Source organism: Papio anubis, unplaced genomic scaffold (assembly GCF_008728515.1).
Source record: "Papio anubis isolate 15944 unplaced genomic scaffold, Panubis1.0 scaffold72, whole genome shotgun sequence".
NCBI lineage: Eukaryota > Metazoa > Chordata > Mammalia > Primates > Cercopithecidae > Papio > Papio anubis.
This window is the reverse complement of record NW_022167418.1, coordinates 270,642-294,112: the sequence shown is the minus strand read 5'-3', so window position 1 is coordinate 294,112 and position 23,471 is coordinate 270,642. Positions and strand designations below refer to the sequence as shown.

General features: G+C 37.3%; 1 protein-coding gene across 8 annotated transcripts in view; it reads left to right on the top strand.

Moving 5' to 3' along the window:
* Positions 1-23,471, top strand: part of LOC101020448 (protein FAM227B) — a 290,771-nt gene that overhangs the window by 33,354 nt on the left and 233,946 nt on the right. For all 8 annotated transcript variants that reach the window (XM_031662518.1, XM_031662519.1, XM_031662520.1 and 5 more), the window contains 2 exons: positions 26-124; positions 6,849-6,950. In XM_031662518.1, coding sequence (XP_031518378.1) covers positions 26-124; positions 6,849-6,950 — 201 coding nt within the window. The remainder of the gene's footprint in view (positions 1-25; positions 125-6,848; positions 6,951-23,471) is intronic.

Sequence of the window (23,471 nt, the reverse complement as noted above, 5' to 3'; positions counted from 1 at the left end):
ATCTCTCTTTTGTTTTTTTCCATAGGAAAGAGTTTTTAAAATCTGGAAGACTCATTTTCTCTCAGAAGCCTCCATTGCTCTTTTGCATGACTCCTTTTGGTGGTGGTTTCTCCATAAGTTCAGGGTATAGTGATTTTTAAAACTTTCTTTTTAAGTTGATTTTTTGCTTAATTAATTTTTCAGTAGAGATAAGTCTAGTACAAAAATGCTTTTCTGGATGCAACTACAGAGATGAGTTTTTGAGCATTCCACACATTAGAAATCCTATTTGAAGTCTAGAGTTCTTTCAGAGGAGTTAAAACTTTAATATAGATTTCAAAAGATTCTGGATCTTTGAAATTAGACTTCATATATTATATATATCATAATATATATCACATATTATATAATTAGAGTCTAAGTCAGATTTTTAATCAGAAGATCCAGAATCAGAAGGGTGAGAATTCTGATTAGGATTGAACAGATAAAGAAGGTGTATTAGTCTGTTTTCACACTCTTATAAAGAACCACCTAAGACTGGGCAATTTATGAAGGAAAGAGATTTAATTGACTCACATTTCCACATGGCTGTGGAGGCCTCACGAAACTTACAATCATGGTGGAAGGCAAAAGGGAAGCAGGCACCTTCTTCACAGGGAGGCAGGAAAGAGAGAAAGGGAGGGGAAAGTGCCACATTTTTTAAACCACAGATCTCATGAGAACTCACTATTACGAGAATATCATGGGGAAAACCATTCCCATGATCCAGTCACCTCCCATCAGGTCCCTCCCTCAACATGTGGGGATTACAATTCAAGATGAGATTTGGTTGGGGAGACAGCCAAACCATATCAGATGTGGTATCTGGGAATCAATAAGAGAAGAAATAAGCAGCACATGAAACTGTGTTTTACTAGAAGAATTTCAGTAATAATATTATAATACCCTTAATGTTCTAAAAAAATAGCTCTTGGGACCTTGACTACAAAAAAGACAAGTACCTGGAAAGTGCATCATTCCCCTCCAAACAACAATAAAATAAAGACATTTAACTTATAAAGTCAATTTTTTTTTAACCCATCATATAAAGTAGATTTCAAAGCAAAGAATGTTACCACAGATAAAGAAAGTAATTTTATAATGCTGAAGTGGTTAACTCATCAACCTGACTTAACAATTCCAAGTATTTATGCACCTAATACAAATGCTTCAAAACGCATTTAATAAAAACTTGTAATACTTTAAAAAGAAATACACAAATCAATATGTATAGAGACTTCAGTCCCTTCTTTGAATAGTTGGTAGAATATACAGAAAATTAGTAAGGATACAGAATGATATAGAAGGCTTAAACAACACTCTCAAGCAACTTGACATAATTGACATTTATTAAACATCTCTCCTGTATTAGTTGGTTTTGTGCTACAATAACAGAATATAACAGAATGGTGATTTATAATGGACAGAATGAATTGACTCACAGTAGGCTAGGAAGTCCAAGATAGAGGGGCCAGCATGTGGTGAGGGCCTTTTTCCTACATCATCCCTTGGCAGCAGGTAGAAGATGAGAGAGGGAACAAGCAAGAGGGCCCCTCCTATGATAACAAACACACTTCTGTGATAATGGCATAATCTGTTCATGAGGGTAATGTCCCCAAGACCCAAACACCTCCCATTAGGCCTCATCTCCCAACACCACTGCACTGGGGATCAAGTTTTCAATACATGAACTTTGGGGGACACATTCAAATCATAGCACCTCCCAATAACAGCAGAATATACATTTTTCTCAAGTCCACATTAAACATTTAAGATTAACTATATTCTGAGCTAGGAAAATATCCTAATAAGTTTATAAGAATTCAAGTCAAACACAGTATTTTCAGATCAAAATGGAATTATAAAATAATAACAGATATCTAAAAAATCCCCAAATATTTGGAAATGAATACAATTCTCAGTAACCATGGATCAAATCAGGAATCAATAAGGAAATCAGAAATTCTTTTGAACTAAATGAAAATGAAAACACAGATTAAAATGTGTGAGATATAACTAAAGCAGTATTTAGAGAGAAAATCATAGAATTAAAATGCCTACATTAGAAAAAAGAGGAAGTTCTCCAAAAAGAGGAAGTTCAGCTTCTACCTTAAGAAAGTGGAAAAAGAAAAAAAAAACCAAACCTATGGAAAGCAGAAGAAAATAAAATAATAAAGACCAGAGAGAAAATTAATAACATTAAAAAGAGAAGACAAAGAAACTCAATTAGGCCAAAAGTTGGTTATTCCAGAATTCTAAAAATGAGGTAGCACAAGAGCAGACTGAAGCCTCTGTTTCACTGAGAGTGACCATAGAAGAAACAAAACCCAAATACAGCTCGTTAGTTAACTTATTTGAGTCAAGCTCCTAAAGGCTTAGCAAAGGAAGAGGAATGCCTATTCCCAAGCATAAATATTATGTACCTCAGTTTCTACAGGCCTATGAAAGATGCCCAGCTCTCAAACAGAAGGTATAAGACATATACAGAAGGAAAGGAATTATGGGGTTGTTTGGTATGAAAATGATCAGCTTAATGAGAAAATGTCACATTGTTTTTCCAGGTGAATATACAATTTTATACTCCCATTAATATATTGAGTTCCTATTGTTCCTGAACAACCAGTGGGTCAAAGAAGAAATCAAAAAGGAAGTCAGAAAATACCTTGAGATAAATGAAAACAAAAACACAACATACCAAAACTTATGAGATGTAGCACAAGCAATGCAAAGAGGGAAATTTATAGCTGTAAATTCTTACATTAAAAAATAAGAAACCCATAGCAATTAGGCCAGAGAAAGAAATAAAAGTATCCTAATAGAAAAGGAAGAAGTGAAATATCTCTGTTTGTAATAACATCTTATATACAGAAAATCCTAAAGATTCCCCCAAAAAACTGTTTGAAATATTATATGAATTAAGTTGCAGGATACAAAATCAACATTCAAAAATTAGTAGTATTTCTGTACAGTTACAATGAATTATACAAAAAAGAAATCAAGAAAACAATTCCGTTTACAATAGTAATAACAAAAAGTAAAATACTTAGATTTAAACTTAACCAAGGAGGTGAGAAATCTGTATACTAGAAACATAAAACACTGATAAAAGAAATTGACGATGACACAAATAAATGGAAAGATATCCTGTGTTTATAGATGGAAAGAATTAGTTTAATTAAAATGTCTTTACTACCCAAAGCAACCTACAGAATCAATGCAATCACTAACAAAATTCCAGTGGTGTTTTCACAGAGATAGAAAAAAACAGTCCTAAAATTTATATGGAACTACAGAAAATCCTGAATAGTCTGAGCAATCTTGAGCAAAAAGAACAAAGCTTGAAGTATCAGACTACCTAACTTCAAAAATATACTATAATGCTGTAGTATTGTAGTAAAAAACAACAACGAGAATTGACATAAAAACAGACACATATACCAATAGAACAGAAAAGAGAGCCCCCAAATAAATCTACACATTTACAATTAATTGGTTTTCAACAAAGGTGCCAAGAACACATGATGGAGAATGGCCAGTCTTCAATAACTATTGTTGGGATAACTGAGTATCCACATGCAGAAGAAGGAAATTGAGCCCTTATTTCACACCATTTACAAAAATCAAGTCAGCATGAATTAAAGACTTAAATATAAGATCTGAAACTGTAAAACTACTAGAAGAAAACAGGAAAAGCTCCATGACATTGGTTTGTACAATGATTTTTTGAATATGAAGCCAAATGTACAGGCAATAAAAGCAAAAAATAGACAAATGGAATTGCATAAAACTAAAAAGCTTCAGCACAGCAAAGCAAACAGTCAATAGATTGAAGAGAGAACCTGTAGAATGGGAGAAAACATTTGAAAACCATATATCTGATAAGGGGTTAATGTCTGAAATATATAAGCAATTTAAACAACTTAATAGCAGGAAAGCAACCTGATTTTAAAAGAAACAAAGTAAATTAGTAAATTAGTACAGTCATTTTAGAAAATAGTATGAAGTTTCCACAAAAAAACTGAAAATAGAATCACCGTAAGATCTAGCAATCTCGTTTCTGTTTATATCCAAAGGAGTTAAAATTCCTGTGTTGAAAAGATTTGCACTTTCATGTTCATTTTAGCATTAATCACATAGCCAAGACATGAAAGCAACCTGAATGTCCATCAATGGATGAATGGATAAAGAAGATTTGGTATATAAATATATATATACTATATATATTTGGTATATATAATATATAATATATATATTAAAATATAGATAGTAATCCATCACAAATATATTTCGCAAATATATATACTATGTATATATAGTTTATATGGTTTATAGTTTATATGGATTACTATATGACCTTTAAAAACAAGGATATTCTGTAATTTCCAGCAACATAGATGGAACTGGAGGATATTTTGCTAACTGAAATAAGCCAGGTACAGAAAGACAAATACTGTATGATCTCACATGTGGAGTCTAAAAAAGTCAATTTCATAGAAACAGAGAGCAGAAAGGTAGTTACCAGAGGCTGAGGGTGGGAGAAATGGGGAAAGGTGCGATGATCAAATGATACAAAATTTCAGTTACACCAGAGAAATAAGTTTTAATGATCTGTTATACTGCATGGTGACCACAGTAAATAATATGTTTCAAATTTGATAAAAATAATTTGATAAAATTTTTAAAATGGGCAAAGGCTCTAATCAAATGCTTCTCAAAGGAAGACATAAAAATAGTTATGTGAACAGTATGTGAAAAAATGCTCAACATCACTAATCATTAGGGAAATACAAACCAAAACCACAATGGGATGTCATCTCACACACCTGTTTGATATATGAGATGTTATCTCACATGGCTATTATCAAAAAAGATGCAAGATAACAAGTTTTGGTGAGGATATGGAGAAAAGGAAACACTTGTATACAGTTGGAAATGTGAATTACTACAGCTAATATGGAAAACAGTATGGATTTCTCAAAAACTAAAAATAGAACTACTACATGCTCCAGTAATCCCACTTCTGGGTATACATCCAAAGGAATTGAAATCAATATGTCAAATAGATATCTCTCTGTCCACATTCATTGCAGCACAATAGCTAAGACAGGAGATCAACCTAAGTGTCCATCATGGAAATCAGCCTAATTGTCTGTCAATGAATGAATGGATAATGTGGTGTAAATGCACAGTAGAATATTTTTGGGCCTTAAAAAAGGAAATCCTAACATTCATGACAGCCTGAATGAACCTGGAGGACGTATTGCCAAGTGGAATAAGCCAGGCTTATAAAGATAAACATCACATGATCTCACTTACATGTGGAATCTAAAAAAGTTGAACTCAGAGAAGTAGAGAGCAGAGCAGTAGTTACAGAGGCTGAGCTGAAGGCTGGGAATGGGCACATGTTCAAAGGGTAAAGAGTTTCAGTGAGACAGGAGGAATAACTTTGAGACCTGTTGCACAACGTGGTCACTACAGTTAATAGTACTATATTATATACTTCAAAATTGCTAAAAGTAAATTTTAAATGTCTCACCTCAACAAATTATAAGTAACTGAGATAATGGATACATTAAGGAGCTTGATTTAATCATTTCACATTGTATTCATATATCAAAATGATACATTGTACCCTATACATACAATTATGATTTATAAATTAAAATTAATAAAACATTAAAAATCAAAGAAGAAAGATCTGAAATCAACCACACCATCTCACATATTAAGTAACCGGAAACAGAACAAATTAAATCCTAAGTTAACAGAAGGAAGGAAATAATAAATATTGCAACAGAGATAAATGAAGTGAAGAATAGAAAAACAGAAAAAAATTAACAAAACTAGGAGTTCTGTCTCTGAGAAGAACAAAATGGACAAACCTTTAGCTGGAATGACTATTAAAAAATAGGGAAGACTAATTACTAAAATTATAAATGAAAGTGGGGACAATATTTTCAGTTTAATGGAGTTAAAAAGGATTATAAGTGCTGTGAACTAATATATGCCAACAAATTGGAATAATGTAGTTGAAGTGGACACATTCTTAGAAACATACAATTTAACAAGATAGAATCACAAAGAAATAGACAATCTAAACATTATAACTATTAAGGAGATTGAATCAGTAATCAAAAACCTCCCATCAAAGAAAAGCCCTGTACCAGATGTACCAGATGGCATCACTGGGGAATTCTACCAACATTTAAAGAATAAACACCAGTCCTTCTGAAACTCTTTCAAAAAGTTGAAGAGGAAACACTTTCTAACTCAACCTGTGAGTTAGAAAGTGTTACTCTGATACTAAAGCCCAAGAAAGACACTACAATAAAAATAACAGAAACTACCAATATCTTTTATGACGAATTTTGACACAAAAATCCTCAACAAAATACCAGCAAATCAAAAGCAACAGCATATTAAAAGGATTATACACCATAACCAATGGGATTTATTCCTGGAATGCAAGGATAATTAACTCATCAAATGTTTGCATGCTTTTTGTTGTCAGGTGCTGTGCTAAGGCCTTGAAATACAAAGTTGCAAAAATATGATCCCTGTTCTTAATCTTACTACACTCTTTTAAAATAAGTATATATTACCTACATTTGACAGATGAGAAACCTGGGACTTAATTAACTTGCCCAGGGTAATACAGCTAATGCAAAACAGCCAGTGTTAAAATTTGGGTCTGCATTATGCCAAAACCCATGCTGATTCTCCTATACCAATTGATCTGCTCATAAAAATAAATAAAATTGCTGTCATCATGTAAACAAATTCCAGTTTTAAATTGTAATATTGACTTTAATTTCACACATTTTTTTAAGCCTGACAGAGAAAACCAAGATTGCTTGTTCGATAGAATTTCAGAAAGTTATGTGACACTTTTCATGAGCATACCTCTAAGTCGAAAGGATGCATTCTTTCAGGTAAACATTGAAATTAACAGTTATGCTAATTATTTTTAAAGTGAATGAAATAGAAAAAATAGTTATTTTATTTAAACCTGTATGAGAATATATTTTGTTACTTTTGAAAGCAAAGTTGTCTGGTGTAGAGTATTAGTAATATTTTAAAAGTTATGTTCTTATTAACCCCTCAAAATATTGTATTCCCTGGCATCAAGGTCTTACTTAATCTCCCTAGTGACTACAGGTACTTGTTTGCATAGTAATAATTTTAAAACTATTGACTCATTCTCTGTATGTTCCTGTCTTTTTTCTGTTTACCTACAAAATTATTTATGACTTTTACTTTATAATGAATTTTGATCCATTTAGGAGGACTTTGCAAGTTTATTTTATGCCCAAGGACTAAGCACCTGTTACAGTAAAGTACAATGCATAAAATTATGAATCAAATGCTTGCCGTGCTTTTCTGTTATTGTACTAACTGATGGATAGGATTGACTCAAATAAGTAATGTCCCTGGGTAGTGTGAAATGAAGATGGTAGGAATCTCACTGAGTATTTTTAAGTTTACTACTTAGCATTTCAAAACACAAGCCATATTCAGATACATTGTTACGTTGGCAGTTTATAAATCAGAAATCATAGTAAATACTTTGGAGTTTGTAAATGTTTTCATGAGAAAGCCATACCCAAAATAAAAAGGTAAGTGTGTTTCATGATGAAAATATAAACAAGCCTAAATTCACAAATTTGCCAAATATTTATATTTAATCTTGACCTATCTTACTCACAAACACATTTGTAAAGTATAATAGAAAGAAACTACCATTAGTAGACTGGAAATAAGGAGACTTGGCTTCGTGTCCAGAATTTGCTACTGATTACCTGGGTGATTTCAGCAAGCCACTCAATCTCTCAGGTTGACAGCTGGGTTGTGTATCAAATGAAGAGGTTGATTAGATCTTGATTATTTTAAGACAGTGATTCTTAAATTTTTATCAAACAGTGATGTTCTGACAGGTTTTTACTTATTTGCAGCAAAAAGTTAATGATTAGGCATGTTGCAATTAAATTGTCTAAAGATCACAAAAACACCTGTTTCTGCTACCCATATTCTTTCAGTTAGTCTATTCTTCTACGGTTTTTATATTTTAACTATTTACTGAGAGTGCCTAGTCCACCTACATGATTTTATGAAATCAAGCATGATTTAATACAGGGTCCTTAAGAAAAGGATAAGAGGCTTTTAAATATGGACAAAGAATAAAATGGTGGTAACATTGTGTATCCCCCATTCTTTAGTTTCTGTTTCTGCTTTTATGATCCAAATATTCTTGCTTGTGATGGATGTGTCTTTTGATAGATTTTATACTTACAACCTCTCTCAAACCATGATTTGACTTTTTCTGGGTTCTGATTTTCAGTAACTTTTTCTAAGAAGAAATTAGAAGTTGTTTGATTAAGTCACGAAGCCTCATTTGAGAACAGAAAAGATGTACTTAATGATTAGACTCCTTGACTTGCACTGTCTTCCTTTAAAACTCCCTGTCCATGCATTTATATGTGAGAGCCACCTCCCTTCAGGATCTCATCTCTTTTTGACCATAATTTCAATTATTTTTAACTAATTCAAATAAGTGAGGGTTTTGTTACTATCAATGCATCTGATTTATATTTCCTAAGGAAGATAAATGTATTAATATTTAAGAAAGAAAACAAAAACTATCTTCTGGTCCACTATTTAGCACAAATTAATCTGAACCTAAATATATTTTGTATGGCTTTTACTTTCCTTTCTTCCAATGTCACACAATGATATTCTCTCAGAAATTTTCCAAATAGTTTGACACTTAATCTCCATCTCCTGAAGGCAGGATATTCATAGAAAATGTTTAGAAGTTCCCTTTATTCACCTTATTCAGCATTTTAATTTTAACCATTGGTATAATTTATGTATCACAAATAGAATATGTGATCATTTCTGGTAGAAAAAAATGCTCATGACTCATTTAATAAAATTAAATATGTCAACATATTATAGAGTTTTTCCTTTCTCCCTTCACTTCCCGAGAAAAATGATGGAGATCTTAAAAGAATACTGTCACTTACCAGCAAATTTGAGCACTAATAGATTGACTGTATTAGTCTCCTACTAATGTTGTAAAAATTATATATTTAGTGGCTTAAAGCAATAGAAATTAATTTTCTTGGCTATGGAGGCCAGAAGCCCCAAGTGAGTCTTACAGGGCTAAAATCAAGGCATCAGCAGGACCAATGTCTTTAAGAGGGCCCGGAGGAGAATCTATTCTTTGCCTCTTCTGTCTTCTGGTGGTTGCCAGTATTCCTTAGCTTATGGTTGTATCACTCCAATCTCTGCTTCTGTTTTTGAATTGCATTCTCATTTTCTATAGTCAAATTTCCCTCAGCTGCTCTCTTATAAGGACACTTGTGATTACATTTAGAGCCCATGGGATAATCTCCTTTTTTTAAGTGGGGATTAAGTTAAGATCTTTAATCTTAACCCCCACTGAAGATCTTTATGACATTTGCAATATGCTTTTGCCTTTTAAGGTAACATTTACAGGTTCCAGGGATTAGAACATGTATATATTTTGCACCAATATTCAGTCTATCACAATGACTTGTAAGAGACCTTCTAATTCTAAAATTTTACAAAGTGATGACCTTAATGCATGATTATAAATACTTACCTGAATGCAGAGTATGCAAATAGTTGTATCAATTTGTCTTTAATGTAAAAATATTGTGTTTTTCTATATTGAGTCACTCCCTGAGAGGAATTTAATAGTTTAGGGATTTGAAAGCTAACAGGATACTGGTAGTCCCTTTTATTTGTTGATTTCTGATTTTTTTTTTCTTTTTTTTTTGAGATGGAATCTTACTGTGTCACCCAGGCTGGGAGTTCAGTGGTACAATCTCAGCTCACTGAAACCTCTGCCTCCCAGGTTCAAGCGATTCTTCTGCCTCAGCCTCCCGAGTAGCTGGAAATACAGGTGCCCACCACCACCCCCAGCTAATTTTTGTATTTTTAGTAGAGACAGGGTTTCACCATATTGGCCACACTGTTCTCGAACTCCTGACCTCGTGCTCCGCCTGCCTCAGCCTCCCAAAGTGCTGGGATTACAGGTGTGAACTACTGCACCCGTGGCCTCTGATTATGGTTTTAATATTGAAATAATACTGATTGCACTATGTAAACTCATGCAAACAACCTACAGTTACTTTAAAATGTACTTTTTATTGTTATGGCTCATATGCATCATTTACAAAAATTGCTTTTAGGTTCAGGGAGTGCACATGCAGTTCATTACATGGGTATATTGTATGAAAGATCCTTGTCATTCAGGTAGTAACCATAGCATAGTGAGTTTTTCACCCCTCACTCCCCACACCTCCCTCCCCTATCTAGTAGTCCCCAGTGTCTATTGTTCTCATCTTTATGTCCATATGTATTCAATGTTCAGCTCCCACTTAGAGAACATGTGGTATTTGGTTTTCTGTTTCTGTGTTAATTAGCTTAGATTAATGGAGCTGCAACTATGTTGCTGCAAAGGACATGATTTTGTTCCTTTTTATAGCTATATGGTATTCAATGTTGTTTATGTACCACGTTTTCTTCATCCAGTCCACCACTGATGGATAGTTAGGTTGATTCCATGTCTTTGCTATTGTGAATAGTGCCATGATGAACATACAAGTACATGTGTCTTTTTGATAGAATGACTTATTTTCCTTTGAGTAAACATGCTGTTATGGGATTCCTGGGTCTAATGGTAGTTCTGTTTTTTAAGTTGTTTGAGAAATCTCTAAACTGTTTTCCACAGTGACTGAACTAATAAACATTTACACCAACAGTGCATGAGCATTTTTTTTTTTTCTCTGCAGCCTTGCCAGCATCCATTGTTTTTGAATCTTTAATAATGTATGCTCAGACTGATGTCAGATAGTATGTCACTGTGGTTTTGAGTTGCATTTCTCTAATGATTGGTGATATTAAGCATTTTTTCATATGTTTGTTTGCTGTGTGTATGTCTTCCTTTGAGAATTGGCTATTTCCTTTATCCACTTTTTAATGGGATTATTTCTTCTTTGTTGAATTGCTTAAGTTCCTTTATAGATTTTGGGTATTGAGCCTTTGTTGGATAATTAGTTTGTGAATATTTTCTCCTATTCTGTAGGTTGCCTGTTTATGCTGTTGATAGTTTCCTACGTTGTGCAGAAGCTTTTTAGTTTAATTAGATCCTGCTTGTCAATTTCTGTTTTTGTTGTAGTTGCTTTTGCAGACTTAGTCACGTCTGCCAAGGCCAATGTCTAGAAAGGTACTTCCTAGGTTTTCTTCTAGGATTTTTATAGTATTACATCTTATATTTGTCTTTAATCCATCTTGAGTCAATCTTTGTATAGGTGATAGGTAGGAGTCCAGTTTTATTCTTCAGCATATGGCTAGCCAGTTACCCCAGCACCATTTATTGACTAAAGAGTCCTTTCCTGATTGCTTGTTTTGTCTACTTGTTGAAGATCAGATGTTTATAAGTGTGCAGCTTTATTTCCGGCTTCTCTGTCCTTTCTGTTTGAATATGTGTCTGCTGTTGAACCAGTACCATCCTATTTTGGTTACTGTAACCTTACAGTAGTCAGAACTCAGGTAATGTGATGTCTCTAAATTTGTTCTTTTCGCTTGGGATTGCTTTGGCTGTTTGGGCTCATTTGTGGTTCAGTATGAATTTTAGAATAGATTTTTCTACTTCTGTGACAAATAGCATTGGTAGTTTGATAGGAATAGCATTAAATTTGTGGATTGCTTTGGGCAGTATGGCCATTTTTAACAATGTTGATTCTCCCATTCCACACGTATGGAATGCTTTTCCATTTGTTCATGTCACCTATGATTTCTTTGAGCAGTGTTTTGTAGTTTTCCTTGTAGAGATCTTTCACCTCCCTGGTTAGCTGCATTCCTGGGTATTTTATTTTTGGCTTTTGTAAATACAATTGCATTCTTGATTTGGCTCTCAGCTTTAACATTATGGGTGTATAGAAATGCTACTGAGTTTTGTACATTGGTTTTGTATTCTGAAACTGTACTGGAGTTGTTTATCAGTCTTAGGGACCTTTTGGCAGAGTCTTTAGGATGTTCTAGGTATGCAATTATATCATTAGTGAAGAGAGATAATTTGACTTCTTTTACTATTTGTATACCTTTTATTTCTTTTTCTTGCCTGATTGCTCTGGCTAGGACTTCCAGTACTAGTTAATTAGGAATGGTGAGAGTGGGCATCCTTGCTTTTTTTCAGTTCTTGTGGGGAATGCTCCCAGCCTTTGCCCTTTTAGTATGATATTGGCTATGGGTTTGTCATGGATGGCTCTTATTATTTTGAGGTATGTTCCTTCAGTGCCTACTTTTTTGAGGATTTTTATCATGAAGCGATGTTGAGTTTTATCAAATGCTTTTTCTGCATCTGTTGAGATGATCATTTTTTAAAAAAATTCTATTTATGTGGTGAACCACATTTGTTGATTTGTGTACATTGAGCCAATGTTGCATCACAGGAATAAAGCTTATTTGATCATGGTGAATTCACATTTTGATATACTGCTGTATTTGTTGGCTAGAATTTTGTTGAGAAATTTTGCTTCTGTGTTCATCAGGGATATTGGCCTATAGTTTTTTTTTTTTTCCTTTTGTCTTTTCCAGATTTTGGTATCAGAGTTTTTGAATTGAACACTTTATCATTATGTATGGCCTTCTTCATCCTTTTTTACTGTTATCAGTTAAATGTCTGTTTTATCTTATAAGAATAGCTACTCTTGCTCTTTTTTTGTTTTCCCTTTGCATGGTAGATCTTTCTCCAACCCTGATGCTGGTTTGGTAGAATGTGTGAGGAGAAGCCCCGCTAAGGTTCCTCAGTTTCTTTGAATAGTTTAAGTAGGATTGGTACCAGCTCTTCTTTGTTCAACTGGTAGATTGTACTATGAGTCTATCTGGTCCAGGGTTCCTTTTGGTACATAGGTTTATTATTATTATTATTATTATTATTACTGATTCAACTTCAGAATTTGATATTGGTCTGTTCAGGGTTTCAATTTCTTCCTGGTTCAGTCATCAGAAGTTTTATATTTCTAGGAATTTATTATTTATTCTAGATTTTCTAATTTGTGTGTGTAGAGTTCATAATAGTCTCTGAGAATCTATTGTATTTTTGTGGGATTGTTTGTAGTATCTCCTTTGTCATTTCAGACCATGTTTATTTGTATCTTCTCTCTTTTTCTCTTTATTAATCTAGATAGTAGTCTATTGACATTGTTTATCCTCTCAAAGAATCAGCTTTTGACTTGGATGATCCTTTGTCTGGATTTCTGGGTCTCAACTTCATTAAGACCTGCTCTGATTTTAGTTACTTCTTGTCTTCTACTAGCTTTGGGGTTGTATTGTTCTAATTTTTCTGGTTCCTTTAGGTGTAATGTTATACTGTTAATTTGAGATCCTTGTAACTTCTCTATGTAGGTGTTTAGCGCCATAAACTTTGCTCTTAACATTGCTTTGGCTGCCTTACCAGAAATTTGGGCACGTTGTATCTCTGTTTTCATTCATTCCAAATATTTTGTTTATTTCTGCATAACTTAGTTGTTTACCCAAAAATCATTTAGGAGCAAGTTGTGTAATTTTCATGTAATTTTGTGGTTTTGAAAGATCTTCTTGATATTGATTTGTGTTTTTATTCCACTGTGGTATTATTTAACTTTTTTGAATTTATTGAGACCTGCTTTATAGCTGAGCATGTGGTTGAACTTAGAGTAGATTCTATGTGAAGATGAGAATAATGCACATTTGTAGTTAAGTGGAGTGCTCTTTAGATATTTATTAGGTCCAACTGATCAAGTGTTGAATTTAGTTCAGAACTTCTGTGTCAGTTTTCTGCCTTGATGATCTGTCTAATGCTGTCAGTGGAGTGTTGAAGTTTCCCACTAATATTGTGTGGCTAAGTCTTTTCATAGGTCCATAAGTACTTGTTTTATGAATCTGGGTGCTTCAATATTGGATGTGTATATATTTAGGAAAGTTAAGGCTTCTTGTTGAATTGAACCCTTTGTCATTATATAGGGCCTTCTTTGTCCTTTTTTACTGTTTTGAGTTAAATGTCTGTTTTATCTTATAAGAATAGCTACTCTTGCTCTTTTTTTGTTTTCCCTTTGCATGATAGATCTTTCTCCAACCCTGAGGCTGTAGGTGTCATTATATGTGAGTTGGGTCTCTTGAGGAAAGTAGATAGATGAGTCTTGTCTTTTAAGTCAACTTGCCACTCTGTTCCTTTTAAGTGGGGCATTAAGACCGTATACATTCAAAGTAAGTATTGATATGTGAGATTTTGATTTTATTGTGAAGTTCTTAGCTTATTGTTTTGTATCTTCTATTATGTAGTTGCTTTATTGTGTATGTGGGTTATATACTTCAGTTTAATTTTGTGTTAGTAGGCATCTTTTTTTTTGTTTCTACATTTAGAACTCCCCTAATGATATCTTATAAGGCTGGTATAGTGGTACTGAATTACCTTAGTGATTGCTTGTCTGAAAAATATTCTATTCCTCCTTTACTTATGAAGCTTGGTTTAGTGGGATATGAAATTCTTGGTGGGAATTCATTTTCTTTGACAGTGCTGAAAATAGACCTCCAATCTATTCTGGCTTGAAAGGTTTCTGCTGAGAAGTCTGCTGTAAGCCTGATGGGATTCCCTTCATACATAATCTGACCATTTTCTCTAGGTGACTGTAAGATATTTTTATTAGCATTGGCCTTAGACACTCTGGTGACTGTATGTCTTCATGATATTCATTTTGTATGGTATCTGGCAGGTGTTCTCTTGATTTCTTAAATCTGGATGTCTATATCGCTAGCAAAATTAGGAAATTTTTCTTGAATTATTTTTTCAAATAGGTTTTCCAGGTTGTGAACTTGTTCTCCTTCTCTTTCAGAAATACCAGTAATTCATACGTTTGGTTGCTTTACATAATCCCATTTTTTGATACTTTGTTCATTTTTTTATTATTATTATTTTTTCTTTATTTTTGTCTGACTGGGTTAGTTCAAAATACTGGTCTTCAAGCTCTGAAAGTGTTTTTTCTGCTTCGTCTAGACTATTGATAAAACTTTCAGTGGTATTTTGAAATTTCTTCAGTGAGATTTTTATTTCCAGTGCTCTAATTGATTTCTTTTCATGATGTTTAGCTCTTCCTTCATTCCCTGGATTGCTTTAGAAGTTTCTTTGTGTTGATTTTTAATCTTTTCTTGAATCTCATTGAGCTTCCTTGCAATCCATGCTTTAAATTCTTACTTGTCATTTCTGAGTTTCTTTTTTGGTCAGGAACCATTGCAGAGGAACTAGAGTGATCCTTTGGTGGTGTTGCAACATTCAGATATTTTTGGTGTCAGAATTTTTTTTTTGGAGACAGTCTTGGAGCCTCATTCTGTCACCCAGGCTGGAGTGCAGTGACACAATCTCAGCTCACTGCAACCTCCACCTTTCAGGTTCAAGTGATTCTCCTGCCTCAGCCTCCTGAGTATCGGGGATTATAGGCATGTGCCACCACGCCCTGCCAATTTTTGTATTTTTAGTAGAAACGGGGTTTCACCATGTTAGTCAGGCTAGTCTTGAACTCTTGACCTTGTGATCTGCCCACCTCAGCCTCCCAAAGTGCAGGAATTACAGGCGTGAGCCACCACACCTGGCCCATGGTGTCAGAATTCTTATGCTAGTTCCTGCTCATCTGGGGAGGAGTGGATGGGTCTTTTGGCTTTGCCTCTATTGCCTTATGGTGTTTTGGCTTTGCTTCTATTTCTTTATGCACTTCTGTGGGCTGGTTTTATATTGAGCTGTGCAGTTTGACCTACAAGTTGGTCAATAGTGCTTTCAGGTGAGAGCCAGTTGCAACATAAGCAGGTAGGTATGTACCTGATCTTTGTTTATTGAGGTGCTCTCTGTTGTTTCAAGTGAAGGACTGGACATTGGAGTACCTGGTGCCGTAAGCTAAGCTTTCTGTTCTGTGGGGTTGGAGAGACACAGCTGCATCAAGCTGGAGCCCCTTGCTTTCCCACAGATACACAAATGGCAAGCACAGGCACCTGCCCTGATTAGGGTTAGTGGGAGGAGTTCCTTATGAAGTGCACTAAAGACTTGCAGGGAGTTGAGATGGCTGCACCAGCTTCTTGTCCTACATAGGCAGGAACTTGATCTGTTTTCCTATTACACAACTCTTCCAGGGTTCATGACTCCCAGTTTAGATTCATATTCTAGTCTATCTCTGGACTACAATGAGGTTGAGAGCCACAGTAAATACCTATTTTGTGACTATCTGGGAGTGGTTTCAGGGCATAATTTAATCTCTGAACCTGTTCAGACAGTTTTATGGCTCACCTATTTGCCAGTGTAACAGTACTGCTGCTGCTTGTAAATGGTGGGTGGGGGGCAGTTTTCACCTTTGGGCCCACATGAGTGAGTTTTTGTTCTGGTGGTGGTGGCTGGATAGGTCAACCTGACTTCAGGCCCCGGGGAAGTGGTCCAGTGCCTGTAGAGTTGGAACAGGGTAGATAGGGTATAGGTAGGTAATTCCCAGGCTCCTAGATGGCTTGCAGAACAGTGGGTATGAGTCCTGAAAGGGCTGTGCCAAAATCAGGCAAACACAAAGTTCAAATGCTGGTTGTGGTGAAGAGTGGCGGGTTGGTCCCTGGATCACTGGCCAAACTCTTAGGTGGCGGCAGGTAGAATGCTTAGACGATGGAAACCAGGGGCAGGCAGAACACTTAGGTGGGGGGGAACCAAAAGGAATATCACAAACCTGTGGGAGTTGGGTTTTCAGAATGGCTTGGGACTGCAGATGAAATGTTCAAGTAGGGTAAGGTTGGCTGTGCAGTGGGCCTTTCACTGAGGAGGGGAAGATCCCTCAGCTGGGGCAGTGGAGACTGGCAGCTGTGGGGCACATGGCACACTTGTACTTCACTCTTACCCAAGCAGTGCTGGACTTCACTGTCAGAACAATGCAAAGGTGCTAAGTCTTGTTTGTTACCTTTTGGAGTTTTGTCAGAGAAATGCAGACCTGTGATGGACAACAGGTGTTTAGGTGGATCCAGGGCTGCTGCACTGGGAACCCAAGTTGACAAGCCCTGCCTTGCAAGGAGCAGTGTGGGTAGGGGTCACACGGTCTTCAGTCTGGGTGCTTCCTGGAGAAATGCAGAGCTGTGACCACCCACAGTATTCAGGCAAAGTTGGGGCTGCCACATTAGGAGCCCAAGTCAGCAAGCCCTGCCTGGTGAGGAGCAGTGGGGATAGGTGGTCACATGGTCTGTAGCCTGAGTACTTCCTGGAGAAGCTCAGAGCCATGACCACCCAGGTTCAGGTAGGGGTGGGACCACTCTGCTGGAACCCCATGCTGGCAAGCATTGCCTACTGAGGAGCAGTGGGGCATTCTGGCTGCTTCTTTGCACCATGGCTGTAGCCTCTGTTGGGGCTACAGCAGATGGCACTGCACTACTCAGGGATTCAAGGCCTGTAGGGCTCCAGGTGGGCTTGAATGGTTCCTCTGCAAAGACTCTAAGTGGCTCTCTGTCTCAATCTGGAGGCTCCTGGGGGTCAGGAATATCTCTTATGTCTGGGATTGCAAAGGTCTATCGCAGAAGTGTAGATCCCCTCAGGACTCTCACTCACTCACCTTTCCCTACATTAGGGAGCTTCCCCCAACTCTACATCAGTTCTAGGTGGGCAGCTGCCTGGCTTCAATCCTCTTTGTTCTTTGTTGGTCCTGTTGCTTCCTTGGTGAATCTTCATCGCATCTCCTTGACAATCCACTTGAGGAACTAGTATTTACTCACTAGTTTGTTTCATCTCCATAAGAGCAGCGTATACTAGCTGCTTCTGCCATCTTAAACTCCTTTATACATGACTTTCGCCATCTTAAACTCCTTTATACATGACTTTCTAAAAGAGGATAGCAACAGCAAAGTTAAGTGAAATGAATAATTATGAAGCCTTAATTGTTAATTTTATTCTCTATCTGAATTAAGTTTTTTTCACAAAACATTGTCAGATTGACTGAATTTTTAACTCTTACTTGTTTATGTCCCTCAATTAAAGGTACAAAGAAGTAATAAAATGGCCAAAAGCAAGTTATAAGAAAAAAAGGCATGTATGTTTCATAAAGTAAATAATAATTTCTAAGGTGGCTAACTAGATGCAACCAGGAGGAATATCTGCTACCAAGGGACTGGGATATTGGGAAGACTGGTGCACTCTGAGCATGTCATCAGAGGGAAGGCATTGAGAGTGGATGTAGGGAGAACACACATGCTGGGATGGAGGGAGAGGAATATGGGAACTCTGCATGGGGCTGTCATGCATGGGGACTTGTTTCTGGCCCCAGTGACTCCTGGGGAAGAGGTGAGGTGAGCAGGCAAGGGGCAACCCACTCTCATCAGGGACCTCTGGAATCCTGGCAACAAAGGACCAGTGACCCCTATGGACACTTGAGCTAGCAGGGAGAGCTGGTTGGAGATATGTTGGGGCAGAACTCTAGCCTGTGCAGAGGCCAGAGGGATTAGTGCGGGAATGTCTGTGGTGGAGCACAACAGGAATGCCCATATCTGAAGGCTTGCTATGCTGCCCTAGGAGACTTTCGTTTTAGGGGAACTGTCAGACCTGAACAGAGCAGGATATCCTTGCCTGGGAGATGGGCCAGTCTTACCTGAGTGCCCCCTGTCTACAGCCTCTCCTTTGGTCCAGCCTGTCCATGGTTGCTTGCGGTATGTCATTGGATGACCAAATGGGCTGCCTCCTGGGGGCCTACATTAAAGCTCTTGCAGTGACAAACAGTGCCTGGCCATCAAGAGTTCCAGCAGAATGGCCCCTGTCTGATGAACTGCTTTCGCTGGCACCACACATCAGAGTGTTGTGGCCTGTGGCCCAAGAACACTTTGGCCCACCAGCACAGCAGGTTTCTAACCTCAAGGGGCCAGGGAGCAAAGCTGGGGCAGGATACTAGCTCTCCAGAGTTGGAGCACCCTGCCCAGGAGTGCTGGGCTGAGCTGTATAGCTTTCTAATTTCTTTCAGAAACAAAGTCAATAAACTGAACCCACCTTATACCACAATTAACCCCCTGACAAAATCAAATAAGAGAAAAAAAAATCCAAAGAAAGCAACTTTAAAGATTGAAGAAACATCAGGTCACAAAGATGATAAGGAGTAAGTGCAAGAACTCTGGGAACTCAAAAAGATAGACTGCTTATCTCCAAAAAACTATACTAGTTCTTCAGCAATGGTTCTCAATCAGGATGAAATGGTTCCCGGGTCACTTGCCAAACTCGATGAGCCGGTCAAATCTGCATATGTCAATAATAACCTAATTCTAAATATAGAATTTAGAATACAGATGAAAAAGAATTCATTGAAACTCAATCCAAGGATTCTAAGGAATGCAATAAAATTATACAGGTGGCAAAAGACAAAATGGCCATTTTAAAAAAGAAGCAGCACTGATACAGCTGAAAAACTCACTTCAAGAATTTCAGAATACAGTTGCAAGTATTAATGCAGAATAGACCAAGCTGAGGAAAGACTCCTCACAGCTCAAAGACTGATTCTCCAAAATCAACCAGTCAGACAAATATAAAGAAAAAACAATAAATATGAATGAACAAAACCTTCTAGAAATATGGGATTATGTAAAGACACCAAATCTATGACTCATTGACATCCCTGAAAAAGGGAGAGAAAGCAAGCAGCATGGAAAACATTTCAGAATATTGTTTATGAAAAATTACCCAACCTCGCTAGAGAGGCCAACATTCAAATTCAGGAAATGTGAAGAACTACAAAATACTATAGAAGAAGACAATCTCCAAGACACATAGTCATCAGATTCTCCAAGGTTGACATGAAAGAAAAACATTAATGGCAGCTAGAGAGAAGAGGCAATCATCTACAAAGGAAACCTCACCAATTTACCAGCAGACCTTCCAGCAAGAGCCCTACGACCCAGAAGAGATTGGCGGCCTATATTCAGCATTCTTAAAAGAATTTCCAAACGAGAATTAATATCCAGCCAAACTAAACTTTGTAAGTGAAGGAGAAATAAGATCCTTTTCAGATAAGCAAATGTTAAGGGAATTCACTACCAACAAATCTGCTTTATAAGAGGTCCTGAAGAGAGTGCTAAATATGGAAAGGAAAGATTTTTATTGGCCACTAAACCAACGACATTATAAAGTAATCACATAAAGAAGTCTGCATATAACCAGCTAAAAACACAATGACTGGATTAAATCTGCATGTATCAATAATAACCTTGAATGTAAATGGGCTAAATGCCTCAATTAAAAGGGACAGAGTGGCAAGTCGAATAAAGAATACCCAACTGCATGCTGTCTTCAAGAGACCAATCTCACATACAGTGATACCCATAGGCTCAAAGTAAAGGAATGGAGAAAAATCTACTTAGCAAATGGGAAAAAAGCAGAAGTTGCTATTCTACTTGAAGATAAAACAGGCAGAGACAGAGCACAATGGCAGAATAGAAGCCTCACTGATTGTCCCCCCACAAGGACACCAAGTTAACAACTGTCTACACGGAAAAAAAACCTTCATAAAAAACAAAAATCAGGCAAGTACTTATAGTACCTGGTTTTTAGCTTAATATCACTGAAAGAGGCACTGAAGAGATAGGAAAAGCAGTCCGAAATCACCACCACCACCCCTCCCCAACCCCCAGCAGTGGCAGTGTAGTGCAGAGAGCATTTCTGGGTGCTGGGGAAAGGAGAACACAACATTGTGAGGTAGTTAATCAGTGCTGTCCTGTTAGAGCAGAAAGAAAACCGAACCAAACTCAGCTGATACCGGCCCACAGAGGGAGCATTTAAACCAGCCCTAGACAGAGGGGAATTGTGGATCCCAGTGGTCAGAACTTGAGAACCTGCAAACCTTGCCACAGAGGGCTACACATTCTGTGTCTCCAAGAAAATCTGAAAGTCTGGGCCATAAGGACTGCGACTCTTAAGCAAGACCTATTACTGAACTAGGTCCAGAGACAATGGACTGGAGTGTGCAAGCAACATATTGACACATCAGTAGGGGCAGCCAAGGGAGTACTGGCATCACTTCTCTCATAACCCCAGGCTGCACAGCTCGCAACTCCAAAAGAGACTCCTTCCTTCTGCTAGAGGAAAGGAGAGGGAAGAGTGGGGAGGACTTTGACTTGCATCTTGGATACCAGCTCAGCCCCAGCAGGATAGGGCATCAGACAGAGATGTGAGGCCCTTATTCCAGGCCCTAGCTTCCAGATGACATTTCTAGACACACCATGGGCAAAAATGGAACATACTGCCTTGAAGGAAAGGGCCCAGTCCTGGAAGCTTTATCACCTGCTAACTGAAGAGCCCTTGAGCCCTGAATAACTAGCAGCAATACCCAAGTACTACAGTGAGGGCCCTGGGTGATACTCTGAGACTTGCTGGCTTCAGGTTGCAGCATGGCCACAGGCGGGAAGAGCACCAGGTGGGCTCTTGGGGTCCCTGATTCCAGGACTTGACTCTTGGGCAGCATTTCTCAACCTGCCCTGGGCCAGAGAGGAGCCCACTTCCCTGAAGGTTGTGTCCCAGGTCAGGCAGCATTCAGTAAGAGCTGATTTAAGAGCCTGTGGCCCTTAAGGAAAGATTGGCTGATAGTCTGGCAATATTACTCATGGCATGGTGTGGCAGTGGCTACAGGGTGAGATGACTCTGCCTTTGGAAAGGGGAGGGAAGAATGGGAAGAACTGCATCTTGTGGTTTGAGTGCCAGCACTAAGGTTTTTTTCTGTAGTCTCTGGCTCCCAGGCAGCACACCGGGACCTACCAGGGGCCTGGGGAAACTTGCCACTCTGAAGGGAAGGACATAGGCCTGGCTGGCTTTGCCACTTGCTGATTGTAGAGCCCCAGGACCTTGAGCAAACATATACAGTAGTCAGGGAGTGATTGCTGCAGGCCTTCAGTGAGACCCAGCGCTGTTCTGGCTTCAGGTCTTACCCAATGCAGTCATAATGGTGATAGCCACAGGAGTGCTTATGTCACTCCACCTACATCTTTAGGTATCAGAACAGAAAGAGAGATTCTGTATGTTTGGGAGAAAGTAAGAGAGGAGAACAAAAGTATCTGCCTGATAATTCAGAGAATTGCCTCCACGAGTCAGCAAGAACCACAGTGTTACTCAAGTTATTTCAAGTATCTGGAAAGCCTTCCTAAGTAGGACAGCTACAAATAAGCACAGACAGTGGATATTATAATAAATACCTAACTCTTTAATGCCCAGACACGAAAGAACATCAACTGGCATCAACACATCCATGAAAAGACTTCAGCAATTAACTAAATAAGGCACCAGGGACCAGTCTTGGAGAAACAGAGATATGTGACCTTTCAGATGAGATTTAAAAATAGCTGCGTTGAAGAAACTCAGATCAATTCAGAATAACACAAGAAGGAATCAGAATTATATCAGATAAATTTAACAAAGAAATAGAAATAAAAAGAAGCAGAAATTCTGGAGCTGAAAATGCAATGGGCACACTGCAGAATGCATCAGAGTCCTTAAATAGCAGAATGTATCAAGCAGAAAAAGGAATTAGTGAGCTTGAAGATAGGCTATTGAAAACACACAAAGGAATCAAAAGAAAAAAGAATAAAAAACAATGAAACATGCTTACAGGATCTGGAAAATAGCCTCAAAAGGGCAAATCTGAGTTATTGGCTTTAAAAAGGAGGTAGAGAAAGAGATGGGGTAGAAAGATTATTGAAAGGGATAATAGACAATTTCCTAAACCTAAAGAAAAATATCAGTATCCAAGTACAAGGAGGTTATAGAACACTAAGCAGATTTAACCTGAAAATTACTTAAGATGTTTAATAATCAGACTCCCAAAGGTCAAGGATAAAGAAAGGATCCTGAAAGTAGCAATATAAAAGAAACAAACAACATACAATAATGCTCCAATACATCTGGCAGCAGGCTTTTCAGTGGAGACCTTATTGGCTAGAAGAGAATGGAATGATATATTTAAAGTGCTGAAGAAACAAAAACATTTACCCTAAAGTAGTATATCTGGCAAAAATATCCTTCAAACATGAAGGAGAGATAAAAAAAAATCCCACACAAAAGCTGAGGGATTTCATCAATTCCAGACCTATTCTACAAGAAATGCTAAAGAAAGGACTTCAGTCAAAAAGAAAAAACATTAATGAGCAATAAATAATCACTTACATTTACAAAACTCACAGGTAATAGTAAGTACACAGAAAAAACACAGAATATTAAAACACTGCAACTGTTGTATAAACTACTCTTATCCTAAGTAGAAAGACTAAATAAAGGAGGAACCATTAAAAAATTATAATTTCAACAACTTTTTAAGACATAATAGAGGGCGGAGCAAGATGGCCGAATAGGAACAGCTCCAGTCTCCAACTCCCAGCGCCAGCGACACAGAAGACCAGTGATTTCTGCATTT